The sequence below is a fragment of the Aquarana catesbeiana genome, linkage group LG04 (genome assembly GCF_042186555.1).
Source record: "Aquarana catesbeiana isolate 2022-GZ linkage group LG04, ASM4218655v1, whole genome shotgun sequence".
In the NCBI taxonomy this organism is placed as follows: domain Eukaryota; kingdom Metazoa; phylum Chordata; class Amphibia; order Anura; family Ranidae; genus Aquarana; species Aquarana catesbeiana.
This window is the reverse complement of record NC_133327.1, coordinates 282,428,902-282,453,152: the sequence shown is the minus strand read 5'-3', so window position 1 is coordinate 282,453,152 and position 24,251 is coordinate 282,428,902. Positions and strand designations below refer to the sequence as shown.

The following is a 24,251-nucleotide window of genomic DNA, read 5'->3' as shown; positions in this document are numbered from 1 at the left end:
ATTTGCCTGGTACTTGAGTTTGTACTGCTGTTTTCATTAGCTATGTTGCTATATAGAATTTATAGAGATAGAGAGTGAAACTAAATCAGACATAGGGGGTTATTTACGAAAGGCAAATCCACTTTGCACTACAAGTGCACTGTAAGTGCACTTGGAAATGCAGCCACTGTAAATCCGAAGGGGACATGCAAGGAGAATAAAAAACAGCATTTTAGCTTGCACAAGATTGGATGATAAAATCAGCAGAGCTTCCCCTCATTTCAGATCTACCCCTCATATTTACAGCGACTTCACTTCCAAGTGCACTTGTAGTGCAAAGTGGATTTGCCTTTCATAAATAACCCCCATAGTGTTAATTAGGGATGAGCTGAACACCCTCCTGTTCGGTTCGCAGCAGAACATGCAAACAGGCAAAAAATTTGGCAGAACACACGAACACTGTTAAAGTCTATGGGACATGAACATGAATAATCAAAAGTGCTAAAGTGCTTTAAAGGCTTATATGCAAGTTATTGTCATAAAAAGTGTTTGGGGACCCAGGTCCTGCCCCAGGGGACAATTTTTTTTTTAAAAACGGCCATTTTTTCAGGAGCAGTGATTTTTTAATGCTTAAAGTGAAACAATAAAAATGAAATATTCCTTTAAATATTGTGCCTGGGGGGTGTCTATAGTATGCCTGTAAAGTGGCACATTTTTCCCACGTTTAGAACAGTACCACAGCAAAATGACATTTCTAAAGGAAAAATTGTCATTTAAAACTGATCGCGGCTGTAATGAATTGTCGGGTCTCGGCAATATAGATACAGATAATTGAAAAAAAGACCCCCCCCCTTCCATTGCCAGGACCTTTGGGTTTGGTATGAATATTAAGGGAACCCCAAATCAAAAATTAAAAAAAAAATTGCATGGGGTCCGCCTAAAATCCATACCAGGCCCTTCAGGTCTGGTATGGATTTTAAGGGGAACCCTGTGCCAAAAAAAAAAAAAAATGGTGTAGGGGTCTCCCCAAAATCCATACCAGACCCTTCAGGTCTGGTATGGATTTTAAGGGGAACCCTGCGCCAAAATAAAAAAAATGGTGTAGGGGTCCCACAAAATCCATACCAGACCCTTATCTGAGCAGGCAACCTGGCAGGCCACATGAAAAGAGGCGGGATGAGAGAGCACCCCCATCCTGAACCGTACCAGGTCACATGCCCTCAACATGTGGAGGGTGCTTTGGGGTACCCCCCAAAGCACCTTGTCTCCATGTTGATGGGGACAAGAGCCTCATCCCCACAAACCTTGCCCATCGGTTGTGGGGGTCTGCGGGTGAGGGGCTTATCGGAATCTGGAAGCCCCCTTAAACCTGTTGCCACCCGCTCACCATCATATGACTTCATGGACTTTGAGCAGGGATATCTGAATGATGCCTGTAGCTACAGACATCATTCAGATATTGCCGTTTTCAGCCGGAAATTCCATACACCAGAAGAATGATCATAGCGGCTGTTCCACCACTTAATCATTCTTACGGGAGACGAGAAGGGACGTCCCCCCTCCCGCCGCCCTCCTCTACCGGAGAACGGATCCGCCAGCCCCGGATGTTGATCATAAAGATTTCCGCTGGACCAGATGGTTGCCGGAGTCTCTATGATCATCGGAGGCCGGGCGTGATGTTATGACATCACGCATTAAAAAAAAATAGCGCCGCCTCGGCTGGGAAGCCACGATCAGTTTATTTTATTTTTTTATTTTAGGCTTCCCAGCCTAGTGGTGAGATGTGGGGTCTTATTGACCCCATATCTCACTGTAAAGAGGACCTGTCATGTCATATTCCTATTACAAGGGATGTTTACATTCCTTGTAATAGGAATAAAAGTGATCAAATTTTTTTTAATTTTTTTTTTTCAAAAAAGTGTCAAACTAAAAAAAAAGAAAGTATAATTAACAATAAAAAATAAAAAATAAAGCCCCCCTGTCCCCGTGTGCTCGCATGCAGAAGCGAATGCATATGTAAGTCCTGCCTAGATATGAAAATGGTGTTCAAACCATACATGTGAGGTATCGACGGGAACGTTGGAGTGAAAGCAATAATTTTGTCCCTAGACCTCCTCTGTAACTCAAAACATGTAACCAGTAAAAAAATTTCAAGCGTCGCCTATGGGGATTTTTAAGTACCCAACTTTGGCGCCATTCCACGAGCATGTGCCATTTTGAAGCGTGACATGTTAGGTATCTATTTACTCGGTGTAACTTCATCTTTCACGATATGCAAAACCATTGTGCTAACTTTACTGTTTTTTTTTGTAAAGCACAAAACTGTTTTTTCCCCCCAAAAAACGCGTTAGAAAAATTGCTGCACAAATACCATGCAAGATAAAAAGTTGCAACAACCACCGTTGTATTCTCTAGGGTCTTTGCTAAAAAACATATATAATGTTTGGGGGTTCTATGTAATTTTCTAGCAAAAAAAGATGATTTTTACATGTAGGAGAGAAATGTCAGAATTGGCCTGGGTGGCAAGTGGTTAACAAGGGGACCCCCAGATGCCGGCCTCCTCTTATGTGAATTGGTAACGGGGTACAAATGTACCTGTACCATTTCACAAAAAAATGTCAAAATGGTTAAAAAGACGAGACAGCTTGGGACAAGCCCTTTATTAAAAAATAAAAAAATAAAAATGTCCCATGGTATAAGTTCACGCCTCCTGATGGACCGAAAAAGAAAAAAAAATGCCGCAACTGACCCGCCTCAATGGGAGGCTCCCGCCGTCTGATTTGTCTATATAACTGAGGGTGGGGCCACCCGTTTACATCACTGGGTGGCCCCGCCCCCTCTGACGCCACGGGGAAGCCTCATGGCATCAGAGTTATGTCACCAGGTGGCCCCGCCCTCAGTTGTATAAGAGCTGTCACAGCGAAGATGCATCAGACGGCGGGAGCCTCCCATGGAGGCGGGTTAGTTGCGGCTTTTTTTTTCCGGTCCGTCGGGTGGCGTGAACTTACACCGTGGGACATTTTTATTTTTTTATTTTTTAATAAAGGACTTGTCCCAAACGGCCTCTTGTCTTTTTTACCATTTTGACACTTTTTTTGTGAAATGGTAGGGGAATGGTATGTACCCCGTTACCAATTCACATGGGGGAGGCCGGGATCTGGGGGTTCCCTTGTTAAAGGGGGCTTCCAGATTCCGATGAGCCCCCTGCCTGCAGACCACCACAACCACCGGGCAAGGGTTGTGGGGATAAGGTCCTTGTCCCCATCAACATGCAGACAAGGTGCTTTGGGGGGCTACCCCAAAGCACCCTCCCCATATTGAGGGCATGTTTCCTGGTACGGTTCAGTAGGGGGGTGCTCTCTCATCCCTCTCCTTTCCTGTGGCCTGCCAGGTTGTGTGCTCAGATAAGGGTCTGGTATGGATTTTGGGGGGACCCCTACACCATTTTTTTTTAATTTGGCGCAGGGTTCCCCTTAATTTCCATATCAGGTCCAAAGGGCCTGGTATGGATTTTAGGGGGAGCCCCATGCAGTTTTTTAAAAAATTTTGATTCGGGTTCCCCTTAATATTCATACCAAGCCCAAAGGTCCTGGTAATGGATGGGGGGGTCCCATGCTCTTTTTCCAATTATCTGTATCTATATTGCGAAGACCCGACAATTTATTACAGCCGCGATCATTTTTAAATGACAATTTTTCCTTTAGAAATGTCATTTTGCTGTGGTACTGTTCTAAACGTGGGAAAAATGCGCCACTTTACAGGCATACTATAGACACCCCCCAGGCACAATATTTAAAGGAATATTTCATTTTTATTGTTTCACTTTAAGCATTAAAAAATCACTGCTCCCGAGAAAATGTCCATTTAAAAAAAAAAAAATTGCATTGATACATGTCCCCTGGGACAGGACCCAGGTCCCCAAACACTTTTTAGGACAATAACTTGCATGCTGTCAGTGAGACTTGTTGTGAATTTCTCCTTTAAAATCCTCTGCCAGAGTTTCAGAGCCTTCTATGAGTGAAAAAAGGCTCTGAAACTCTGGCAGAGGATTTTAAAGGAGAAATTCACAACAAGCCTCACTGACAGCATTCAACAGTGATAACACCTATAAACCTGAACTCACAGATGCAATTATTCATCAACTCTAAGGTGAGAGTTCTGGGAGACCACATCCAGGAAAAATTGTAGTTATATATGGGCAACATCACTGAATTATATTATTAATGAGCCACCCATTGGATCATCTCTATACCTATACATCTGTGACTCTTTAGAACAGTCCACCTTACCATATGGACATAACTTTTTTATTAAATCATTACTATTTGGACTACTAACACTTGATTTGCACTACTTCACTGTTATTGTTACATTACTTACTACTAATAGGATTTTGGCATCTCACATTAGACACTTTATGCATGTATGTGAATATTTGATATGCTTAGCTTTACCTATTTTTATGAGATATTAATATTTACTTCACAATGATACATTATTCGCATGCAATTATTGCACTTTAATATTCCTGTCATTATTGTTTAGACAGCACGATACCTAGAGGTTTATTCCTCAGGTAATAGTCTGTTGCGCAAATTCGTTCTTTCTTTTCTTTTTCACTTTATTTGTGTTGCTGTGAACACTTTAGATTTTGCTGCAATTATCCTACATTATTTTTCACACATCACTGATAGCGCGAAGGACACTTATCACCCTAGTCAATTAATTCAAACCTGGCACTTTCTGAAATGCAGCTCTACAGAATAATATGGCGTCATCTACTATGAATTAAATTTTCATTGGTATTATAATGTATTAAATGTTTGGTAGCTTGATTTAGAAATATATGTGGGGTAGTTTATCAGGCAGTACTTCTGCTAATTATGTTAGGCTACCTGCAATAGGTTTCGTACATATTGTTAAATCTTGTATACGTATATGCTTTTTTGTACATTTTTTTATTATCTTAAGCATTGTTCAGCTTATGAAAAACTTCCAAAATGCAATTCTGCTGGCATATATTGAAAAACAAGACTGTTCTGTGTAGCATACACACACATTAAAAATTATGCACAGTTTTCTATAAGGCTTGTATGATTGTATACATTCTATATGGAAAATAATAATAGACTGAGGTGAACACATTTTGCTTCAGCCTGCTCTACCAACATTCCTTTGATTTTTCTTGGATATTCACCAAACCTAGTAGTTTTCTGGTTACAAAGGATGGGGAAATGGTGAAGGTATTGAATTTATTCTTCTCAGTCTTCACAAGGGAATCAGGGGGCTTCAGTAACCAAAACTGCTTTATCCTAATGACACATCACAGGAAGCACCTCCATGGTTAACCGAGGACAGAATTTAAATTAGACTTGGGAAACTTAACATTAATAAAGCACCGGGACCAGATGGCTTGCACCCGAGGGTACTTAAGGAACTCAGTCAAGTAATTGCCAGACCATAGTTCCTAATTTTTACTGACAGTCTACTGACTGGATTGGACAAAAGCCAATGTAGCACCAATATTTAAAAGGGGCCAAAAATACATCCCTGGGAATTACAGACCAGTTAGCCTAACATCAATAGTTTGCAAGCTCTTGGAGGGAATGATAAGGGGCTATATACATGATTTTAGTGATAAGAACTGTATTATTAGCAGTAATCAGCATGGATTCATGAAGATTCGTTCTTGCAAACCAATCTATTAACCTTCTATGAGGGGGTGAGTTGCCTTCTAGATAAAGATAGGCCCATAGGCGTGGTGTATCTGGATTTTGAAAAAGCATTTGACACAGTTCCCCATAAACTTTTACTGTACAAAATAAGGTCCATTGGCATGGACTTTAGGGTGAGTATATGGATTGAAAACTGGTTACAATGGCGAGTTCAGAGGGTTGTGATAAATGAGGAGTACTAGGAATGGTCAGGGGTGGGTAGTGGGGTCCCCCAGGGTTCTGTGCTGGGACCAATCCTATTTAATTTGTTCATAAATGACCTGGAGGATGGGGTAAACAGTTAAATCTCTGTAATTGTGGACGATACTAAGCTAAGCAGGGCAATAACTTCTCCGCAGGATGTGGAAACCTTGCAAAAAGATCTGAACAAATGAATGGGGTGGGCAACTACATGGCAAATGAGGTTTAATGTAGAAAAATGTTAAATAATGCATTTGGGTGGCAAAAATATGAATGCAATCTATACATGGGGGGAGAACCTCTGGGAGAATCTAGGATGGAAAAGGACTTAGTAGATGATAGGCTCAGCAATGGCATGCAATGCTCCAAGCTGCTGCTAACAAAGCAAACAGAATATTGGTATACATTAAAAAGGGATCAACTCCAGAGATAAAACAATAATTCTCCCGCTCTACAAGACTCTGGTCCAGGCGCACCAAGCTTATGCTGTCCAGTTCTGGGCACCAGTCCTCAGGAAGGATGTACTGGAAATGGAGCTAGTACAAAGAAGGGCAACAAAGCTAATAAAGGGTCTGGAGGATGTTAGTTATGAGGAAAGGTTGCGAGCACTAAACTTACTCTCTCTGGAGAAGAAACGCTAGAGAGGGTATATGCTTTCAATTTACAAATACCGTACTGGTGACCCCACAATTGGGATCAAACTTTTTCGCGGAAGGGAGTTTAACAAGACACGTGGCCACTCATTAAAATTAGAAGAAAAGAGGTTTAACCCTAATCTACGTAGAGGGTTCTTTACTGTAAGAGCGACAAGGATGTGGAATTCCCTTCCACAGGTGGTGGTATCAGCGGGGAGCATCGATAGTTAAAAAATGATTAGATAAGCACCTGAATGACCACAACATACAGAGATATACAATGTAATACTGACATATAATCACACACATAGGTTTGACTTGATGGACTTGTGTCTTTTTTCAACCTCACCTACTATGTAACTATGTAACTATGTACAGTAGAAGTGGTGACGTCACTACGCATATTTGCCACCAGCTGGGATTTGCTTTTGTTGCCACTTGTTCAGCAGCAGCTGCAGTATTATTACCTATAGAGATTCTTGATTTTATCTTTGAAAATGTGAGTGCACTTTATGTTATTAATAAATAAGTTACCAATCAGTATCACTCTATGAGCATTTGTATTCCACATGTCCTTTGATACCTGGGAGTTGAACTGCGAGGTGGAGGGCTTCGGGATCATCATTTTCCATGTTGATGGTTTTGGGAAACAATTCTTGAGGTGATTTTTGGCTTTCCATTAGTTTGGAAGCCAATTTGTTCTGGTAAGCAGCCAGCCTTCACTAATTAGTTCTATCCACAGAGGATTTTGGAAGCTGCTTCTTTTAACCACTTGCTACCTGCCCACCATCAAATGATGGAGAAATGGTGTGGCTCTCATTCTGGGATGACGTCAGGGGCATGCGGGGGGTGCAGCGTGGCGATCGCGGCCGCACCATGTTGCTAGAACACGGCGCGAGACGATCTCTGTAAAGAGTCGCAGTAGTGGTTCTTTAACCGTGTGATCGGCTGAGTCCAATCACAGCCAGTCACATGTAAACAAGGAAATGCTGGTAATCAGCTCTCCTCGCCTCACACTGACAGAGTATGTGGCAAGGAGAGCTGATCAGTGGCATCTCCTCGTAGGGGACATCTTGACATGTAATCAGGGCACTGATCATCAGTTTTTAAATTAGCACAGGCTCACATTATTTACTAAGGTTAACACTGTGGGGTGAACCTACGTGCTGCAGGTTCTTTACTCTCTTGATAAATCAACCCCAATGTGTTTACAGTCATATATTACATGCAAAGGCATTCATTCTAATATTCAGGTAGTTAAAGTGGTTCTAAAGCCTAAATATTTTTCTACCTTATTGCATTCCTTGCATTAGGTAAAAAAATGTTTAGGAAGCATTATGCCCCCTCATCCCTCATTGTACTTAACTGAGCCCTCTCTCATTTCAGCGCTGTGCTCATCTGTAGAGGCTCGTTCCTTTCTCTCTGCTCTCACGGTCTTGGCTGAGAGCAGTGGGAGCCATTGGCCCCTGCTGCTGTCAGTTAAATCCTGTGATGAGGGAGCTGGGACAGGGCTGAGCCACACTGTCTGTGTCTATAGATTCAATCCCCCCATAGAAAGGTGTGACCCCATTTGCAAATCAAGAAGAGGAGGAGCCAGGAGCATGGTCATTTCAGGGATTCAGAGGTTCGGGGCCACTCTGTGCACTTCCATTGTAAAAAGCAGGTAAGTATAAACCTGTTTGTTATTTAAAAGAATCGAAAAATAGAGTTTATAATCACTTTTGGTAATGTGATTTAAAATATGTCTTTGCCCTATAAGAGTAGCAGCGACATCTCACTTATATGTTTGTTTTCATCTTTAGACCTCAAATACTGGTAGCATGCTAAGTTAATATTATAGATTGCTTTAAAGCAATGGTAATGGCCATATTTTTCACCTTTAGATATAAAAATTGATATGTTTATATTTCTCTCGCATTATATTGCTGTCTGTGAGATTTCCCCTTGCTTAGTGTCCCCATGATGCCCATACAAGGATTGGGGGTGAGGGCATTTTTGGTACAGTTTGGAGAAGAAACACTCCCATACATTTAGTTTTTTGGTCTCCAGCTGCATAAGACATATAAAGCAGAACACATATGAAGCATAGATGGGCCCAATAACCACCAGCATCAAGATGATGCTTCGAGAATGATTGTTCTCTTCTTTGAAGCACTTGGTTGATCCTGAAGTGTATAGAAGGTGGCATAAACATAGATTGGGAGTGGGGGCATTTGCTAAAGAGATTCAAATATGTAACTAGAGCTTCCAACCTGATTTATTTTGGGGAGAATGATGCAGTTGTTGTATGTTAATTATATAAAAATAATTATATATTTGCAAGAAACAGAAATGACATATACAGTGGACTAAGTTGGCTGAACATTTCTAGCAATGCCTATAAGTAAATTAGCCTAATCAAGATTTGATTTTTTTCTATGAAGGTTGTTTTATTTCAGCAATAGATGTCAATAGATATTTGTTTTAACCACTTCAGCTCCGGACCATTTGGCTGGCCAAAGACCAGAGCACTTTTTGCGATTCGGCACTGCGTCGCTTTAACTGACAATTGCGCGGTTGTGCGATGTGGCTCCCAAACAAAATTGACGTCCCTTTTTCCCCACAAATAGAGGTTTCTTTTGGTGATATTTAATCACCTCTGCGGTTTTTATTTTTTGTGCTATAAACAAAAAATAGCGTCAATTTTGAAAAAAACGCATTATTTTTTTACTTTTTGCTATAATAAATATCCCCCAAAAATATATAAAAAAACATTTTTTTCCTCAGTTTAGGCCGATACATATTCTTCTACATATTTTTGGTAAAAAAAATCGCAATAAGCGTTTATTGATTGGTTTGCTCAAAAGTTATAGCGTCTACAAAATAGGGGATAGTTTTATGGCATTTTTATTAATATTTTTTTTCTACTAGTAATGACGGCGATCAGAGATTTTTATTATGACTGCGACATTATGGCAGACAGATTGGACACTTTTGGCACTATTTTGGGACCATACACATTTATACAGTGATCAGTGCGATTAAAAATGCATTGATTACTGTGAAAATGTGACTGGCAGTGAAGGGGTTAACCCCTAGGGGGAGCTGAAGGGGTTAAGTGTGTCCTAGGGAGTGATTCTAACTGTGGGGGGGGCTATGTATGACATGACACTGATCACCGCTCCTGATTACAGGGAGCGGTGATCAGTGTCAGTGTCACTAGGCAGAATGGGGAAATGCTTGTTTACATCAGCATTTCCCCGTTCTTCCTATCCGTGAGATGATCGCGGGTATCCCTGCGGACATCGAGTCCACAGGACCCACGATCACACTCACGGAGCTCGCGGTGGGCGCCTGAAAGCTGCTTCTTAAAGGGCAATGTACAGGTACATTAATCTGCCTGTACATGCCCTTCTGCCGACGTATATCGGCGCGAGCGGGTCTGCAAGTGGTTAAAGAGGAAGTAAACCCTGCTTTATTTTTCTTTTTTTTAGTACTATCATAGAACAAAGTATTAACATGCCTTACACATTGTAATCTTCATGAAAGCCACTTTGCAATTACCTTTTTGAAGTTTTATAAATGATATCCTCTTCTGGGTATTGGCTGCACCATCTTAGGTATGGATGTTTGTCTCTGCTGTGGATGTCATTTCCGGCCTTTCTCTCAGTATAACAGCTGCAGATGCTTTCTTGTTTGAACTGAGATACGAGATACACTGGTTCACTCCCCCTGTGTGATGTCTCACAGTCACAAGGGGGAGAAGCAGGAAGCTGTGGAATGCAGAGTATCGCAATCCTTCCTAGCTGTGCCGTTTTCAGAGTAAATGACAGACCTGGCATGCTATTACAGAAACGGCACACATAGCATGCCGTGAATCAAATGCTGAACTGAGCATGCGCCTGTGACATATAAAAAATAGCGGGACAGATTGTCACAAGATTATACAAGTAAGTCAACTTTCACAGGCAGTGATCAGTAGCATTAGCAATGAAGATTACAATGAGTTGAATGAGTTTTCCAAACTGTCTAGATTTAGTTTCGTTATAATTTGTTCTAAACAAGTTATATAGCAAATCTGTGCTATCCAACAACTTAAAAGAGACGTATGTTTTTTTTTTTTGCTAATCATACTTACCTTGGTGGATCAGATCGATGTTGCAGCTGTCTCCCGCCATCTCTGCCAATGGCTCAGTTCTCACTCCTCCCCAAGTAGAGCGATGCTGACCGTCAGTCAGCATCACTCCTGGTCTGCTTCTCCATGCTCATTGGAGAGATGAGCTGTGGAGGGGAAGGGAGAGGCCCTCGCTGAGACGCCGAGACTGCCATCAATCAAGGCAACTGGCGGATCCAGACTTGGGAAGTTGGGATGACGCATTGCCTCGACAGATGGCAGTGACGTCAGTGGAGAGCTTCAGACCGCTCTCCGCTGAAACCGGGTCACAGGAGTGCAAAACGAATTGCACTCCTTTGAACCTTAGGAGAAGCCCAGCCTAAAAAGCTCAGGCTGGACTTCTCCTTTAAGAAGTTTAAGAGGTACCATTATATGAGTTCAATTTGGTAAACAAAATGATAAACTATGTCATACTAGAATATGTCAAGTTTTGTACAATTCCTGTATGCATTTATAAATTTGTGTTTCAAGCACTATTTTCAGATTTATTCTACTTGTTCTATTTATTTTCTAATACAATATGATTTAATAATTTTTCTATGTTATATGTGTTTTATTTATTTGCAGTGTCTACCTTGTTTCTTTTTTTCAGAAATTGACAAGGGTGGTTGTGGGGACCCAGGAATTTCAGTATATGGGAAAAGAAATGGCAGCAGCTTCCTCCATGGAGACATACTAACATTTGAATGTCAAGCAGCTTTTGAACTTGTTGGAGAAAAAACAATCACATGTCAACAAAATAATCAATGGTCTGGAAATAAGCCAAGTTGTGTCTGTAAGTCTTCTTAGTTGTATATTGGTAAAATTACACAGCTATTCATTGCCAATATTTGATTGAAGCATCTGAAAGGACAAATAAAATTCCAAGTCAGTATCTTCCCAAAAGGACGAATTATTTGATAGGGTGATTATTACCAGGCTAGTGCACTATCCATACATAATGTTAAGTTGCTCAGGTTTATTTACTTTGTCAGATGAAGTTGTTTTCATGATGAATACCAAATCATATGAAGAGAAATAAAAAAAAATCAATTTTTATTTGATGCTTTGAAGTGATAAAAAAGCTTTATTAAACTAAAACTGAGCATGGAGGAGTTTTTTTTTTCCATCAGACAACATGCTGAATGAAAAAAAAAAAGAATAATTTCTTCCATCCACATTGTATTCTGACAGTGGGACTCTCCGATGTCAGAATAAACTGATCAGCCAATTGGCTGCAGCAGGCTCATTGAGAAAAAAAATTCCAACAATCCAGTTCGACAGACGTTGCTCTAATTATCAACTTCTGTTAAACAGACATGACCACACATGGACTAAAATTCATCCAGTCCATGCTAAAGGAATTTAATTTTGATCCATCTTTGGCCAGCTTTAGGCAGGCCATACATGGCTTGAATTAAAAAATCGAAGGAGCCAGGCTGAAAAAAGTTAGCTGAACAGTGACTGCAACCAATCAGCCAATATTACTATTCAGATATTTTGTTCCAATAGTTTTTATTACCTTTTCAAAACAGCATACAGAATACAGAATAAAGAACATTATGCCCAAGTATTCATCAGAAAGTTGTTGAAACAGAGATGCAATATACATAGTACTTGGTAGCTCTTATCACATAAGTTATAACAAAACTCACTAAGAAGGGTTATATCAAGACCTAAGAGGCTTCCTTGTCTCCTGATAGCACCCCTCAAAACTGAAAAGTCCCCCCTCCCCCACCCCTCCCTCCATCATTATGGTGTGGCCGAACCATCGTCTAAAATGATGGAGCAGAAAAACCCCAAAACATGCACATAAACTTAACCTCCCTGGCGGTATGATTATTTCGGATTTTAGGTGCTGAAAGCGGTACAATTATTTTGCATGGAAATTTGGCGTTTTATATTGTAGGTCTGTAAATCTTAACAATAACACACTTAAATCTGTCCAAACCAGAGTCTAGTAGATATCCCGGGTATGATAAAGTTTGAAACACAAAAACATAAATTATAATATAATAAATAAAAATAAATAATTAAAAAAAAAAAAAAAAATAGTAATAAAATAAATTTCCCCACAATTCACTATCGCTCAATTCTGCAAGTGTTCTAATTTATTATCGCTGTTTTCTAGCTGGTCTAAAGCCACTTTTGACGTAAAGGGACACTTTTTGGTTGCTATGGAAAATCTCCAGTTTCCAGGCAGAAAGAACAGTGTATATCATGTAAAATTGCATGCAGGGCATGGGGCAAAGCACTGGGGACAAAAGGGATGTGAAATAATTTCATACAGTACTGTAATCTGTAAGATTACAGTACTGTATGTGTTATGCTTTTGACATTTTTTTGAATTTGCCGCCAGGCTCCGCCCCCATGCGTCGCGCCGCTTGCAGGGAACGGAGCCTGGCACGGAGAGGCTTCGGAGGAGGACGGAGCCCTCGGACACTGCGGGGGACATCGCAGGATCCCGGGGACAAGGTAAGTAACGCCGCCCCAGGATCCTGCAATGCGATCCCGAGTGTGGCTCGGGGTTACCGCTAATGGTACTGAATTTTAACCCCGAGCCACACTCGGGAAAACCGCCAGGGAGGCTACCAAAAAAAAAAAAAGAAAAAGGGGGGAAAGGAGAGAAATGAGAGATTAGATAGAGTAGAACAGAGTGGGATTGAATGGGTCCCCCGAGTCCCGGCCTTTCGGCACAAACGACCCAGATTTCAAGGAGCTTGAAGATAAGCAATCCAAGGCTTCCAAACTTTCTCAAACCTGGCTTGCCTATCTTGTCTTATACTGACCAGTTTTTCGTTGATCATGATCCAGGACACCTTGTGTTTTACCAAGGTAACTTTAATTACAGGCATTTTCCATGCACGGGCTATGGTGATTTTAGCCGCTAGGAGAATAAAAAATATGAGAGAACGTAAATGCCTGGGGATCTCCCCCGATAAGTCAGTGAACAACCCTGTTTTGGCCTCTCTGGGTATATTTTGTCCTGTCACTGAGTAGATCAGGTTGAATATTCTGATCCAAAAACGTCAGACCTTTGGGTAAGACCACCAAACATGATACATATCTCCTTCCTGTCCGCACCCCCTGAAACAAAGGGATGAAGTGCCAGGGTATAGTTTAGCTAGCCTTGTAGGGACAAGGTACCAACGCTCTAGCACCTTATAGTTTGCCTCTACCAATGAGGTGTTGAGTATGCCTTTGTGCACCATGGTCGACCATTTCGTCCACACCCCCTCCTCCACCACCCCCCCAGGTCCGATTCCCAAGCCGTTTGGTAGGAAGGTTTGTTACCCTGTATATTGAACAGATTATACAACTCTGTTATCTCTCTCCGTGATTCAGGACCTCATATACAATGGTACTATTCAGATATTTTGACAGCCATGGGTGCCTGGTGTCACAATACAATAGCTCAGTGGCAGAGGCAGATTCCTCCATCCATGCTGTTAGGTGTGGATGTGAAAATCTATTGATTTCTCTGGATCAGCCCAGCAGGCTTTATGTGTGAGGCCAATTTAAGTGAATTATGGGGAGGATTTACCAAAACTGGAGCAATCAGAATCTGGTGCAGCTGTGCATGGTAGCCAATCAGCTTCTAACTTCAGCTTGTTCAATTAAGCTTTGACAATAAAACCTGTAAGCTGATTGGTTTCTATGCAGAACTGAACCAGATTTTGCATGCTCTAGTTTTAATAAACCCCCCCCCCCCCCCCATTGTCTTGTTATTGTAAATCAGCCCAATTAAGTATAAGGAGTGTTTAGCATAATTACTATAGCATTATTCTTCATGGGATCATTTACAAAACAAAGTTGTTACAATAATAATTGATCTGTTTTACAGTTACACTTCTAAATTAGTTTATAGCAACTACAGTAGTTTCACAAAATTGTAACTATACTATAGTTACAATATAGTATATTGATAGGGTAAAAGCGCAAAGCAATAGTTAGATAGATTTTCCCATTCTAGTCTAGGCAATAATTTATGAATAAAGAAGTTCTTTAAATTTACTTTAAGGTAAACATAACTGTGCAGTTTGGTTGACTACAAACAACATGACAGCATTAAGTGCTGTTTCTGAAACACATAAGAGCATACAGGGTAAAGTGGCTGAGCTATGCTGGATGTGCATAAGCAGTTCCCTAAGTCTCGCATGCTTGCTGGTAATCAGATGGTAGGGTATTTAACTGCTAGCCAGGCTTTCATAAAGCACAGTTTAAGTGCCCATATTTCCTTTCTAGTATGGTATTAAAACTTTCTTTACATGTATGACAACAATTTATTTAGAAGCTCTGATGCCGCATACACACGAGCAGACTTTTCGACCAGTCTGGTCAGACAGACTTTTCGACGGACTTCCGATGGATTTTCCCAACAAACAGACTTGCCTACACACGATCACACCAAAGTCCGACGGATTTGTACGTGATGACGTATGACCGGACTAAAATAAGAAAGTTCATAGCCAGTAGCCAATAGTTGCCCTAGCGTCAGTTTTCATCCGTCAGACTAGCATACAGACAAGCTGATTTTTCAATAGGAACTGGGTCCGTGGAGTTCTGACGTAAAGATTTGAAACTTGTTCCAAATCTAAAGTCCGTCAGATTTTCGACCGCAGGTCCAATGAAGCCCACACACGGTCAAATTATCCGCCGGCCTCGGTCTGTCGGACCAGTCCGGTCGAAAAGTCCACTCATGTGTACGCGGCATAAGAGCCTGCTTACTAGAATACTATAATAAACTGCTGAATCTTTTACTATCTAATATTTCTCATTATCATAGCTCAAAAGTGAATAATGCTCTAATGATATTATTGGAAATATAGTCATACAATAGAAATCTGACATTTGTGTCTGAAATTTAAGTCACATAATGAAAGAATGATACACATGTAGCAAATAAAATTAAAATACACAGATGCTAATAAATCACAATTTGTTTATATTTAAAAAAGAAACACTACTTTAGATGTATGCAAAAGGCTCCTTTCACACGGGGCCGATCCATCCGAGCAGAATCCACCTGCTCAGCAGGGGATCTCTCTGATGATTCCCGCTGAGCATGTGGATGACAGGTTCATGTCCACTCTGCTATGGGGCAGTTGGATGGAAACGGACTGCATGTCTGTTTCCATCCATTTGTCGACTGATCTGACCCACTGGATGGATGGCAAATGTATTACTATACGTCTGTTTTCAGCAGATTTTGCCCGATTGGATGCCCGGCAGGTGTCAGCAGACACATATCTGCTGACATCCACCGCCCCATAGAGGACAATGGGTAGTCCAATCGGTTCTGCCCGAAAAACGGGCAGGCAGACCCAATCGGTCAGCTGGTGTGAAAGGGGCCAAAATGAGACACCAGATAAATGTGCCCCAGAGCTCAAAAAAGTCCCTTGTATGTAGATAAGTGAATCCTTTATGTCAGAGATCATATTCTTAAAGTAGTTTGTCATTGGGCAATATAAAATCTAACTTTTTAGAAACAATCTTAATACAGAGGTTCATGCCGAGTCAATAGTGTAATGTGTGTTCTGACCTCTGTTTAGAGCCTCGTGCTGATGATCCTAGCAGTTTTCAGTTCAATTACACAATGCACTGCAGGTATGTTGTTATAAAACAAAACAAATTAACCTATGGGATTACGTGACCAGACCCTTTGCCTACATTTGCTAAGCCTTTGTGCCATTTAGTTTTTAAGGACAGAGAACTAGAACTTTAAATTATGCTACTCAGTGTCACTTCAAAAGAGGTTTTCACATTTCCAAGCAATTCTTTTAGTTTGTGTGTCATACCCTATGTCATAACTAGAAAAGAAATAGTTGATTGTCAGACAAAGTCAAGTAGTCATGAATTATAAGCATACTTGTAATTCTTTTTGTATTTTTTTTTTAAACACACACATGGCCATAAAAACAATTCTTCTGACATTGCTGGGAAGATTACCAGAGGGAAAGAATAAGGCTCCATTCACACCTGGGTGATTTGAATCATGGACGGAATCGCTGCAATTCTGCCCATGATTCTTCCTGTGATTCCAGGATCATGACAAAACGCAGGCTTCTTTTGCAATGGCATTTCCTATTAATGGCACCCTAATCGTGGTGAGATTTTGGCATGGTTGATGCCTGATAAATTGTGCTGCAATCGTGGCAAAATCGCAACACACAATGCTGTCGCCCGAAAGAAGCTCCTGCTTCTTTTTGAATGACAAGCTTTGTATGTTGCAATTTTGCTGTGACTGCAGTGCAATTTATCATGTGACAACCACAGCAAAATTGCACCATGATTGGCTTGCCAGTAACAATTATGGCATCTCAGACGCGCCCCCCGTTCTTTCCACGATTCTGGAATCACAGGCAGAATGGGGGCAATTCCACCCATGGGTCAAATTGCTAGGTGTGAATGGAGTCTAAAAAAACATAAATAAAATGATGTTGAAAACAATTACAGTCATGCTTTGTAAATGCATTATACAATTCTTAGATAATGAGACATGTGTTTCGAAGCAGTCAATACAAATGAACACTTTATTGAGAATCAAATGTTCATAAAATATAGCCTTAATCATTCCAAACATATCAACTAATCTTAAAAAGAGAGAGCTCATAAAGTCAATTACCATATACAGTACCATACACAGTATCATAGACAATCTATCTACATATCTCTGCACATTTTTTACAGACCAATTTAAATCTGACTTCTACTTTGTGAATAAAGTTCTAATAACAGTTCTAATAAAGACTTTAAAAGAGACATCTATTCATAGAATACAGTTAGTTATTTAGAATAATTTGCTGATCATAAATAAGAATATAGTACAAGTAATGTACCTTGCTTAGAGTGGAACTGAAGTCCAGCTGTAGGAAACAAAGATCAGGCTGGCTTTTATAGTAGAAGAGACATGCATTGCAAGAAAAATGACATCATCCCTCACCGGCCAATGAAAGGGCATGAAGATGCCACTGCAAAACCGTTAGACAGTTGAGTATTAGGCCTTTAGTTCCGCTTTAATGAAGATGCAGTTTTGTGTATTGCCATTGTGTAAGTAACCTAGTTGCTGAATCCGGTGGGTGACAACAACATATTTAGCATGAAGAATGTACCTGTATCTTCACATCCTAATTGTAACAAACCTTCAAAGCATTGGTATTTTAGAACAATAATGATTTACAACTACTATTGTTTTATACCAACAATTCCAGTTAGCTATTTCCTGAATTCTAGGTGCAAAACCAAACATTCTTTAAAACCAAATTAGAATTAAGAGGGAAAGAAAAAAAACCTCCTGTTCGGGCCTCTTGCCTGTCTGAACCTTATCCCTAAATGCACAGGACCCTAAACTCTTATTCCACTCAGTACAGTGTTCAGCCCCGTACAGCTGCAGCCTCCCATAGATTTCCACAGGCTGCCTGCAGTGGGGTTGGAAACTGCTCCTGTCCCTCCTGAGTGCATGTAAACCCAGGGAGGGATGCACTCCAGCTGGAAAGCACTGTTTTCAAGTGGCCTAAAGGGCACCATGCTAACTGCAGTACTAACAATATAGTTTTTAAGCCTGTACAATCATTATTTAACAAGTCAAAAAGTTACATAGTAGGTGAGGTTAAAAAAAGATGCAAGTCCAAGTCCAACCTATGTGTGTGATTATATGTCAGTATTACATTGTATATCCCTGTATGTTGTGGTCATTCAGGTGCTTATCTAATAGTTTTTTGAAACTATCAATGTCCCCTCTCTGAGACCACTACCTGCGGAAGGGAATTCCACACCCTTGCCGCTCTTACAGTAAAGAACCCTCCGTAGTTTAAGGTTAAACCTAATTTCTTCTAATTTTAATGAGTGCCCACACATCTTATTAACCTCCCTTCCACGAAAAGGTTTTATCCCAATTGTGGGGTCACCAGTATGGTATTTGTATATTGAATTCATATCCCCTCTCAAGCGTCTCTTCTCCAGAGAGAATAAGTTCAGTGCTCGCAACCTTTCTTCATAACTAATAACCTCATGACCCTTTATTAGCTTTGTTGCCCTTCTTTGTACTCACTCCATTTCTAGTACATCCTTTCTGAGGACTAGTGCCCAGAACTGGACAGCATACTCCAGGTGAGGCCGGACCAAAGTCTTGTAGAGTGGAAGAATTTTTGCTTTATCCCTGGAGTTAATCCCCAGAGATTAGTAACCTTTTTGTTCTATTTGTTAGATATAATACAAACTGAACTGATTCATAACCTCCATCTGCAGCAAAATGCTTTAATTAGATCCAAATTAACATAGTATGAGACATTTTGCAACCTAGCCTAGGACTCTGGCAATGTTCTGATACCTTTCTGTTAAATATATACATAGATAAGTGAAAACAATTTCTTTTTCGTCACTTTCTGTCCCAGAGACACAAAAGGAAGTGAGGGGAAATCTCCACAAAAGGAGCAAAAATGTCACCATTGACTGTTGTCACCAAAAGCAGGAATCCCTAATAGCAGATTTCCCTCTACTATTGTTTTTTATAACAATCATACAGTTTGGAATTTTTTTTTCACCATTGAGTCAACACCTAAAAGGACATCTCTTAACCACTTCCCTACCGGGCCAATTCTGACATTTCTCTCCTACATGTAAAAATCATCATTTTTTTGCTAGAAAATTACATAGAATGCCCAAACATTATATATGTTTTTTTAGCAAAAACCATAGAGAATACAATGGCGGTTGTTGCAACTTTTTATCTCACACAGTATTTGCGCAGGTATTTTCGAAAGCGTTTTTTGAGGAAAAAACAGTTTTGTGTTAAAAAAGAAACAAAACAGTAAAGTTAGCCCAATGTTTTTGCATTTTGTGAAAGATGAAGTTACGCCGAGTAAATAGATACCTAACATGTCACGCTTTAAAATTGCACACGCTCGTGGAATGGCGCCAATGTTCGGTACTTTAAAATCCCCATAGGCGACGCTTGAAATTTTTTTACTGGTTACATGTTTTGAGTTATAGAGGAGGTCTAGGGTCAAAATGATTGCTCTCGCTCCAACATTCATGGCGATACCTCACATGTATGGTTTTAACACGTTTTCATATGTGGGCGGGACTTACATATGCGTTTGCTTCTGCGTGCGAGCACACAGGGACAGCGGCGCTTTAAAAAATTTTTTTTTTTTTATTGTTAACTATATTTTATTTTTATTTATTTTGACACTTTTTTGAAAAAAAAAATGTGATCACTTTTATTCCTATTACAAGGAATGTAAACATCCCTTGTAATAGCAATATGACATGTCAGGTGCTCTTAATAGTGAGATATGGGGTCAATAAGACCCCATATCTCACCACTAGGCTGGGAAGCCTGAAATAAAAAATAAAAATAAAACGATCGCCGCTTCCCAGCCAAAGCGGCGCCTCTTTTTTGAATGGAGAGGCCAGGCGTGACATCATAACATCGCACCCAGCCTCCGACGATCATAGAGACTCCGGCGACCATCTGGTCCGCCGGAAATCTCTATGATCTACATCCGGCACCGGTGGATCCACTCTCTGCCTCACCGATCGTAACGGTGAGTCGGAGCAAGCACCGGAGTGCGGCAGGAGGGGGGGGACGTCCCCTCTCGCCTCCCATAGGAACGATCAAGAGGCGGAACGGCCACTATGATCGTTCCTGTGGTGTAGAGATTCACCGGCTGAAACTGGCAATATCTGAATGATTGTAACTACAGGCATCATTCAGATATACCCGCCCAAAGCCCAGGACGTCATATGACGGTGGGCGGGCGGGAAGTGGTTAAACGTAGACAATTGCAACAATAAAAATGCATTTTTCTCTTTTCAAAATGAAATATAATGTGACTGGAGTTCCACTTTAACATTTTCTGATATGATTAGCTCCATTCACATGGGGGTATATACTCCTACAGCCATGGAGAGGGTCATGTTTATGCACCTGGGAAATTACAGAATTTCCCTGAAGCTGTGTGCAGCCAGTCTGCCAAAATCAATGACAGAATGAGAGACAAAGTGACAGTGCAAATCTTCACATGCATGACAATCTTTACATTCACACAGGCATGGATGCACAGTTCTGGGTACACATAATCTGTCATCCCCTGCATGTTCCCTATGTATGAATTCCCTTTGAATGAAGTCTTATAATTAATGACATTTAAATTCACATAAAAGAAATGATTCAAAAAAACTTTGATGTTTCTTTATTAGAGTCCTATTAGATTGTGAGATAAGGGGTGAGTTGTTTCTGGACTTTAAATATAATTTACCTTCACACTGATGATCTGTCAGTTTATGGCATGCACTTTTGACACATCATCCAACAAATAATTCTCCTTTTTGTGTTGGAGGTATATTATAGGAGCCAAGACCTAAATGTACCATGCCTTGATATATTGCATTGGTAAAACTATGGAATTGATTCTAATAATATTTTCAATTTACAGGAATACAAAGCCTGAGTCTTGTTTTCTTTAAAAAGGTGACATTTAAAATTGTTATTGTTGGGAGATAAATTAATCAAATCTGTAAAACACTAAATTGTAAATGTTTAAAAAAAATGAATTCCCTATGTGTGTGCCATTTCTTGTATCGTCACCTATATTGCTTTTCTCTACAGTTTCATGCTTCTTTAATTTTACCACACCTTCTGGAATAATTCTCTCCCCAAACTATCCTGATGAATATGGAAACAATATGAACTGTGTGTGGCTAATAATATCAGAACCAGGAAGTCGGATTCACCTGATCTTTAATGACTTTGATGTGGAACCCCAGTTTGATTATGTTGCGGTAAAAGATGAAGGTATTGCAGAATTACCTGCACTTGGTACATTTTCAGGAAATGAAGTGCCCTCTCAGATTGCAAGCAATAGTCACATAGTACGTCTAGAATTCCAGTCTGATCACTCAACCACGGGTAGAGGCTTTAATATTACTTATACAAGTAAGTATAATTTTCAAAAAAATCAATCTTAGCTATTTTAATATGTTTAAATTGATTTTTTTATTTAAACACATTCCCAGAAGAAATTGAACTGAACCATTGTCATATTTCAGTATGGATAAAAATTATAGATTCTGAGAATTAGTGTATACACCCCATCATGTTCTTTGACTTAAATTACCAATGGCATTATAACTGAATATGTTTCATAGTCTTTATTAAAGCAAATGTATAGTGTGTTTGCCATGAGCATATGTTTTACTGCAATGTTCACCTTATTGCATTTTTTGTTTGACTTCCTTATTTTTACAAGGTTGCTCTTCCATATTTTCATTATTATATTGAAAAAGAGATTAGAAAATTAGTAACTAGAGAAAGCTCACAATAGCTTAATGCAGTTACTCTACCATCTTTATTTATGAATTTCCTTTCGTTTGAAAAAAAAATGGGGTACTATAGGTAAATAGACTGTGCTCTTGCACTCATTTTCCCCAAAGCTTAGTGAATGTGCTCTGCTGATTTCTTTCATTCTATCATATGTAAGCAATAATGTTGTTTTTTTTTCCTTGTACCTAATTGGGTATTCTTTACAAAGTGAAGCTTTACCGCATTCACTAAGCTATGAGGAAAATGAGCGCAATTGCACTTCTAAAGTCTATTTGTCTTTAGTAAATTGACCCCACTGTTCATAATTTGTAGTGAAATTTGTTAACAAAATAGTCACTTTTTTGTCTTCCTTTTTTGCATCTCAGTGCTGCTGATCTTTTGCCTTTTTGCAGCCAATTCCTGTCCACGTGCACACAATCAAGCAATGCATGTAATTTTTCAGATGGTGTCAAAAATGAACCATATTTTGTTTTAAGTGGTCACCTGTAGCTTCCATTGGAAGCATGTATGGAAGGGTGACAATGCAGGAACACAGCCAGGAGACAGCGTTGTCACCCTAAACAAATAAGTGATTGAACAAGGACCTTGATGGCAAGTCAAGCTGCAGATTTAAACTATATATAAAAAAACTGAAATCACATTAACATGTTAAATACTATTTGAGATTTTAGTGATTGGTTTTAAATATACTTTATTAACTGTTGAGAAAAGATATCAGTCCCACAAAAAGTGCATTTTGTAAGTGACTCAATGGACTGATAAGCAGAAAAGCAAAGTGCAACCATTGCTGTGCACTGTAATACATTAAGCAAAGTCTGTCTTTTAAATTAGCATACACATATCCAGTATAGTTAGAAATCATTTATGATAAGGTTTTTAAAACACCCCCTAATAACAATAATTACATAAAGTTGATTTTCTATGTGTTCATGTAAAGAAATATTTATTCCCTTTAAAGGAAAAACGTTCCAAAAAGCATTACACGTTTTTTCTAGCACATTTTAGAACAAATTTAAGAAAAAATTCTTTCATCTAGATAGTTGTAAAAATTATTTGAGGTTGGTTGGCTAAGCCCATCTATTTGCAGAAAAGTGGAAACTCCCATGCATGTGTCATCTTCCTACTATGTTTCTATACTGCCAGTGCCAAGCAGTGTACAATCTGTATATCTTTCTTCCCACTGTTCTGACCGAAGTATCCTTAACTATTCACCCCTAGATATTAAATTCTTGGCCTATTATATAAGATACATTGTATTGGAAGGATGACATCTCTATATGATACATTGTATACTGTATATATATATATATATATATATATATATATATATATATATATATATATATATATATTGTTCTTTTGATTACTTTATAGTGTTTTTTTATTTTTCATTTACCCTTGTTAATGTGTTCGATCTATCTTTTAATCTTAAATATATGGTTGATACATTTATTTCTGTTACAGCATTTGGCCAAAATGAATGTCATGATCCTGGAATCCCAATAAATGGAAGGAGGTTTGGAGACAGGTTTCTCCTTGGGAGCTCAGTATCTTTCCATTGTGATGAAGGTTTTATCAAAACCCAAGGATCTGAATTTATTACTTGTATTTTACAAGATGGAAATGTAGTTTGGAGTTCTACTGTTCCAAGATGTGAAGGTGACACATCTCCAGTATGATGTTTGTTTAAACATTTTACAAATTCAAGGATATTTGTTAACTGCCGAAACAGCGTTTCATTTTTTAGAATGCAAATGAACAAAATCCTGTAGTTTTGTGCGCATTTACAAGTTGTACAATAATGCCCAACTCCAGTCATAACTTTTCTCGGTAGTCTAGGTTAAACAAGGGAGAGTCAAAGTCAAGGTTTGTTGCACGTGACAAATTTCCTGATATCCTTTTTCAGTCTGCAGTTGTTAAAAATAAATTCCTTCCACCAAACACAATTAGATTATTTCAAAAAGCCACAGAGCTATGTATAATAGTCTATTAAGTCAATATTCATCTGATCTTTTTATATAATGAATCTAACCTCAAAAAACTAAAATCCATCTGCATGTAAAGAGTTCCTGTAATTTACACATTATATATTACATTATTTTCTGATTTTATCATTGTATTATTTTATCATCATATTATTAATGTTCTTTAAACTGCTTAATTAAAATTGGTCAGTAAGGGCATAACTGCAAATCATGGAGCCTCACAGCAAAAATTTTGATGCACCCCTCTCCCGCAGTTTCTCTGCAGCAGCTGGCAGTGTC

The 24,251-nt window shown here is 39.4% G+C and overlaps 1 protein-coding gene across 1 annotated transcript in view; it reads left to right on the top strand.

Annotated features, from left to right (window-relative positions):
* The window catches only part of CSMD1 (CUB and Sushi multiple domains 1), a 3,274,537-nt gene that overhangs the window by 2,148,848 nt on the left and 1,101,438 nt on the right, over positions 1–24,251 (top strand). Inside the window, exons 13-15 of the mRNA XM_073626646.1 lie at positions 11,275–11,457; positions 21,274–21,600; positions 23,452–23,646. Of these exons, the coding sequence (XP_073482747.1) occupies positions 11,275–11,457; positions 21,274–21,600; positions 23,452–23,646 (705 nt within the window). The remainder of the gene's footprint in view (positions 1–11,274; positions 11,458–21,273; positions 21,601–23,451; positions 23,647–24,251) is intronic.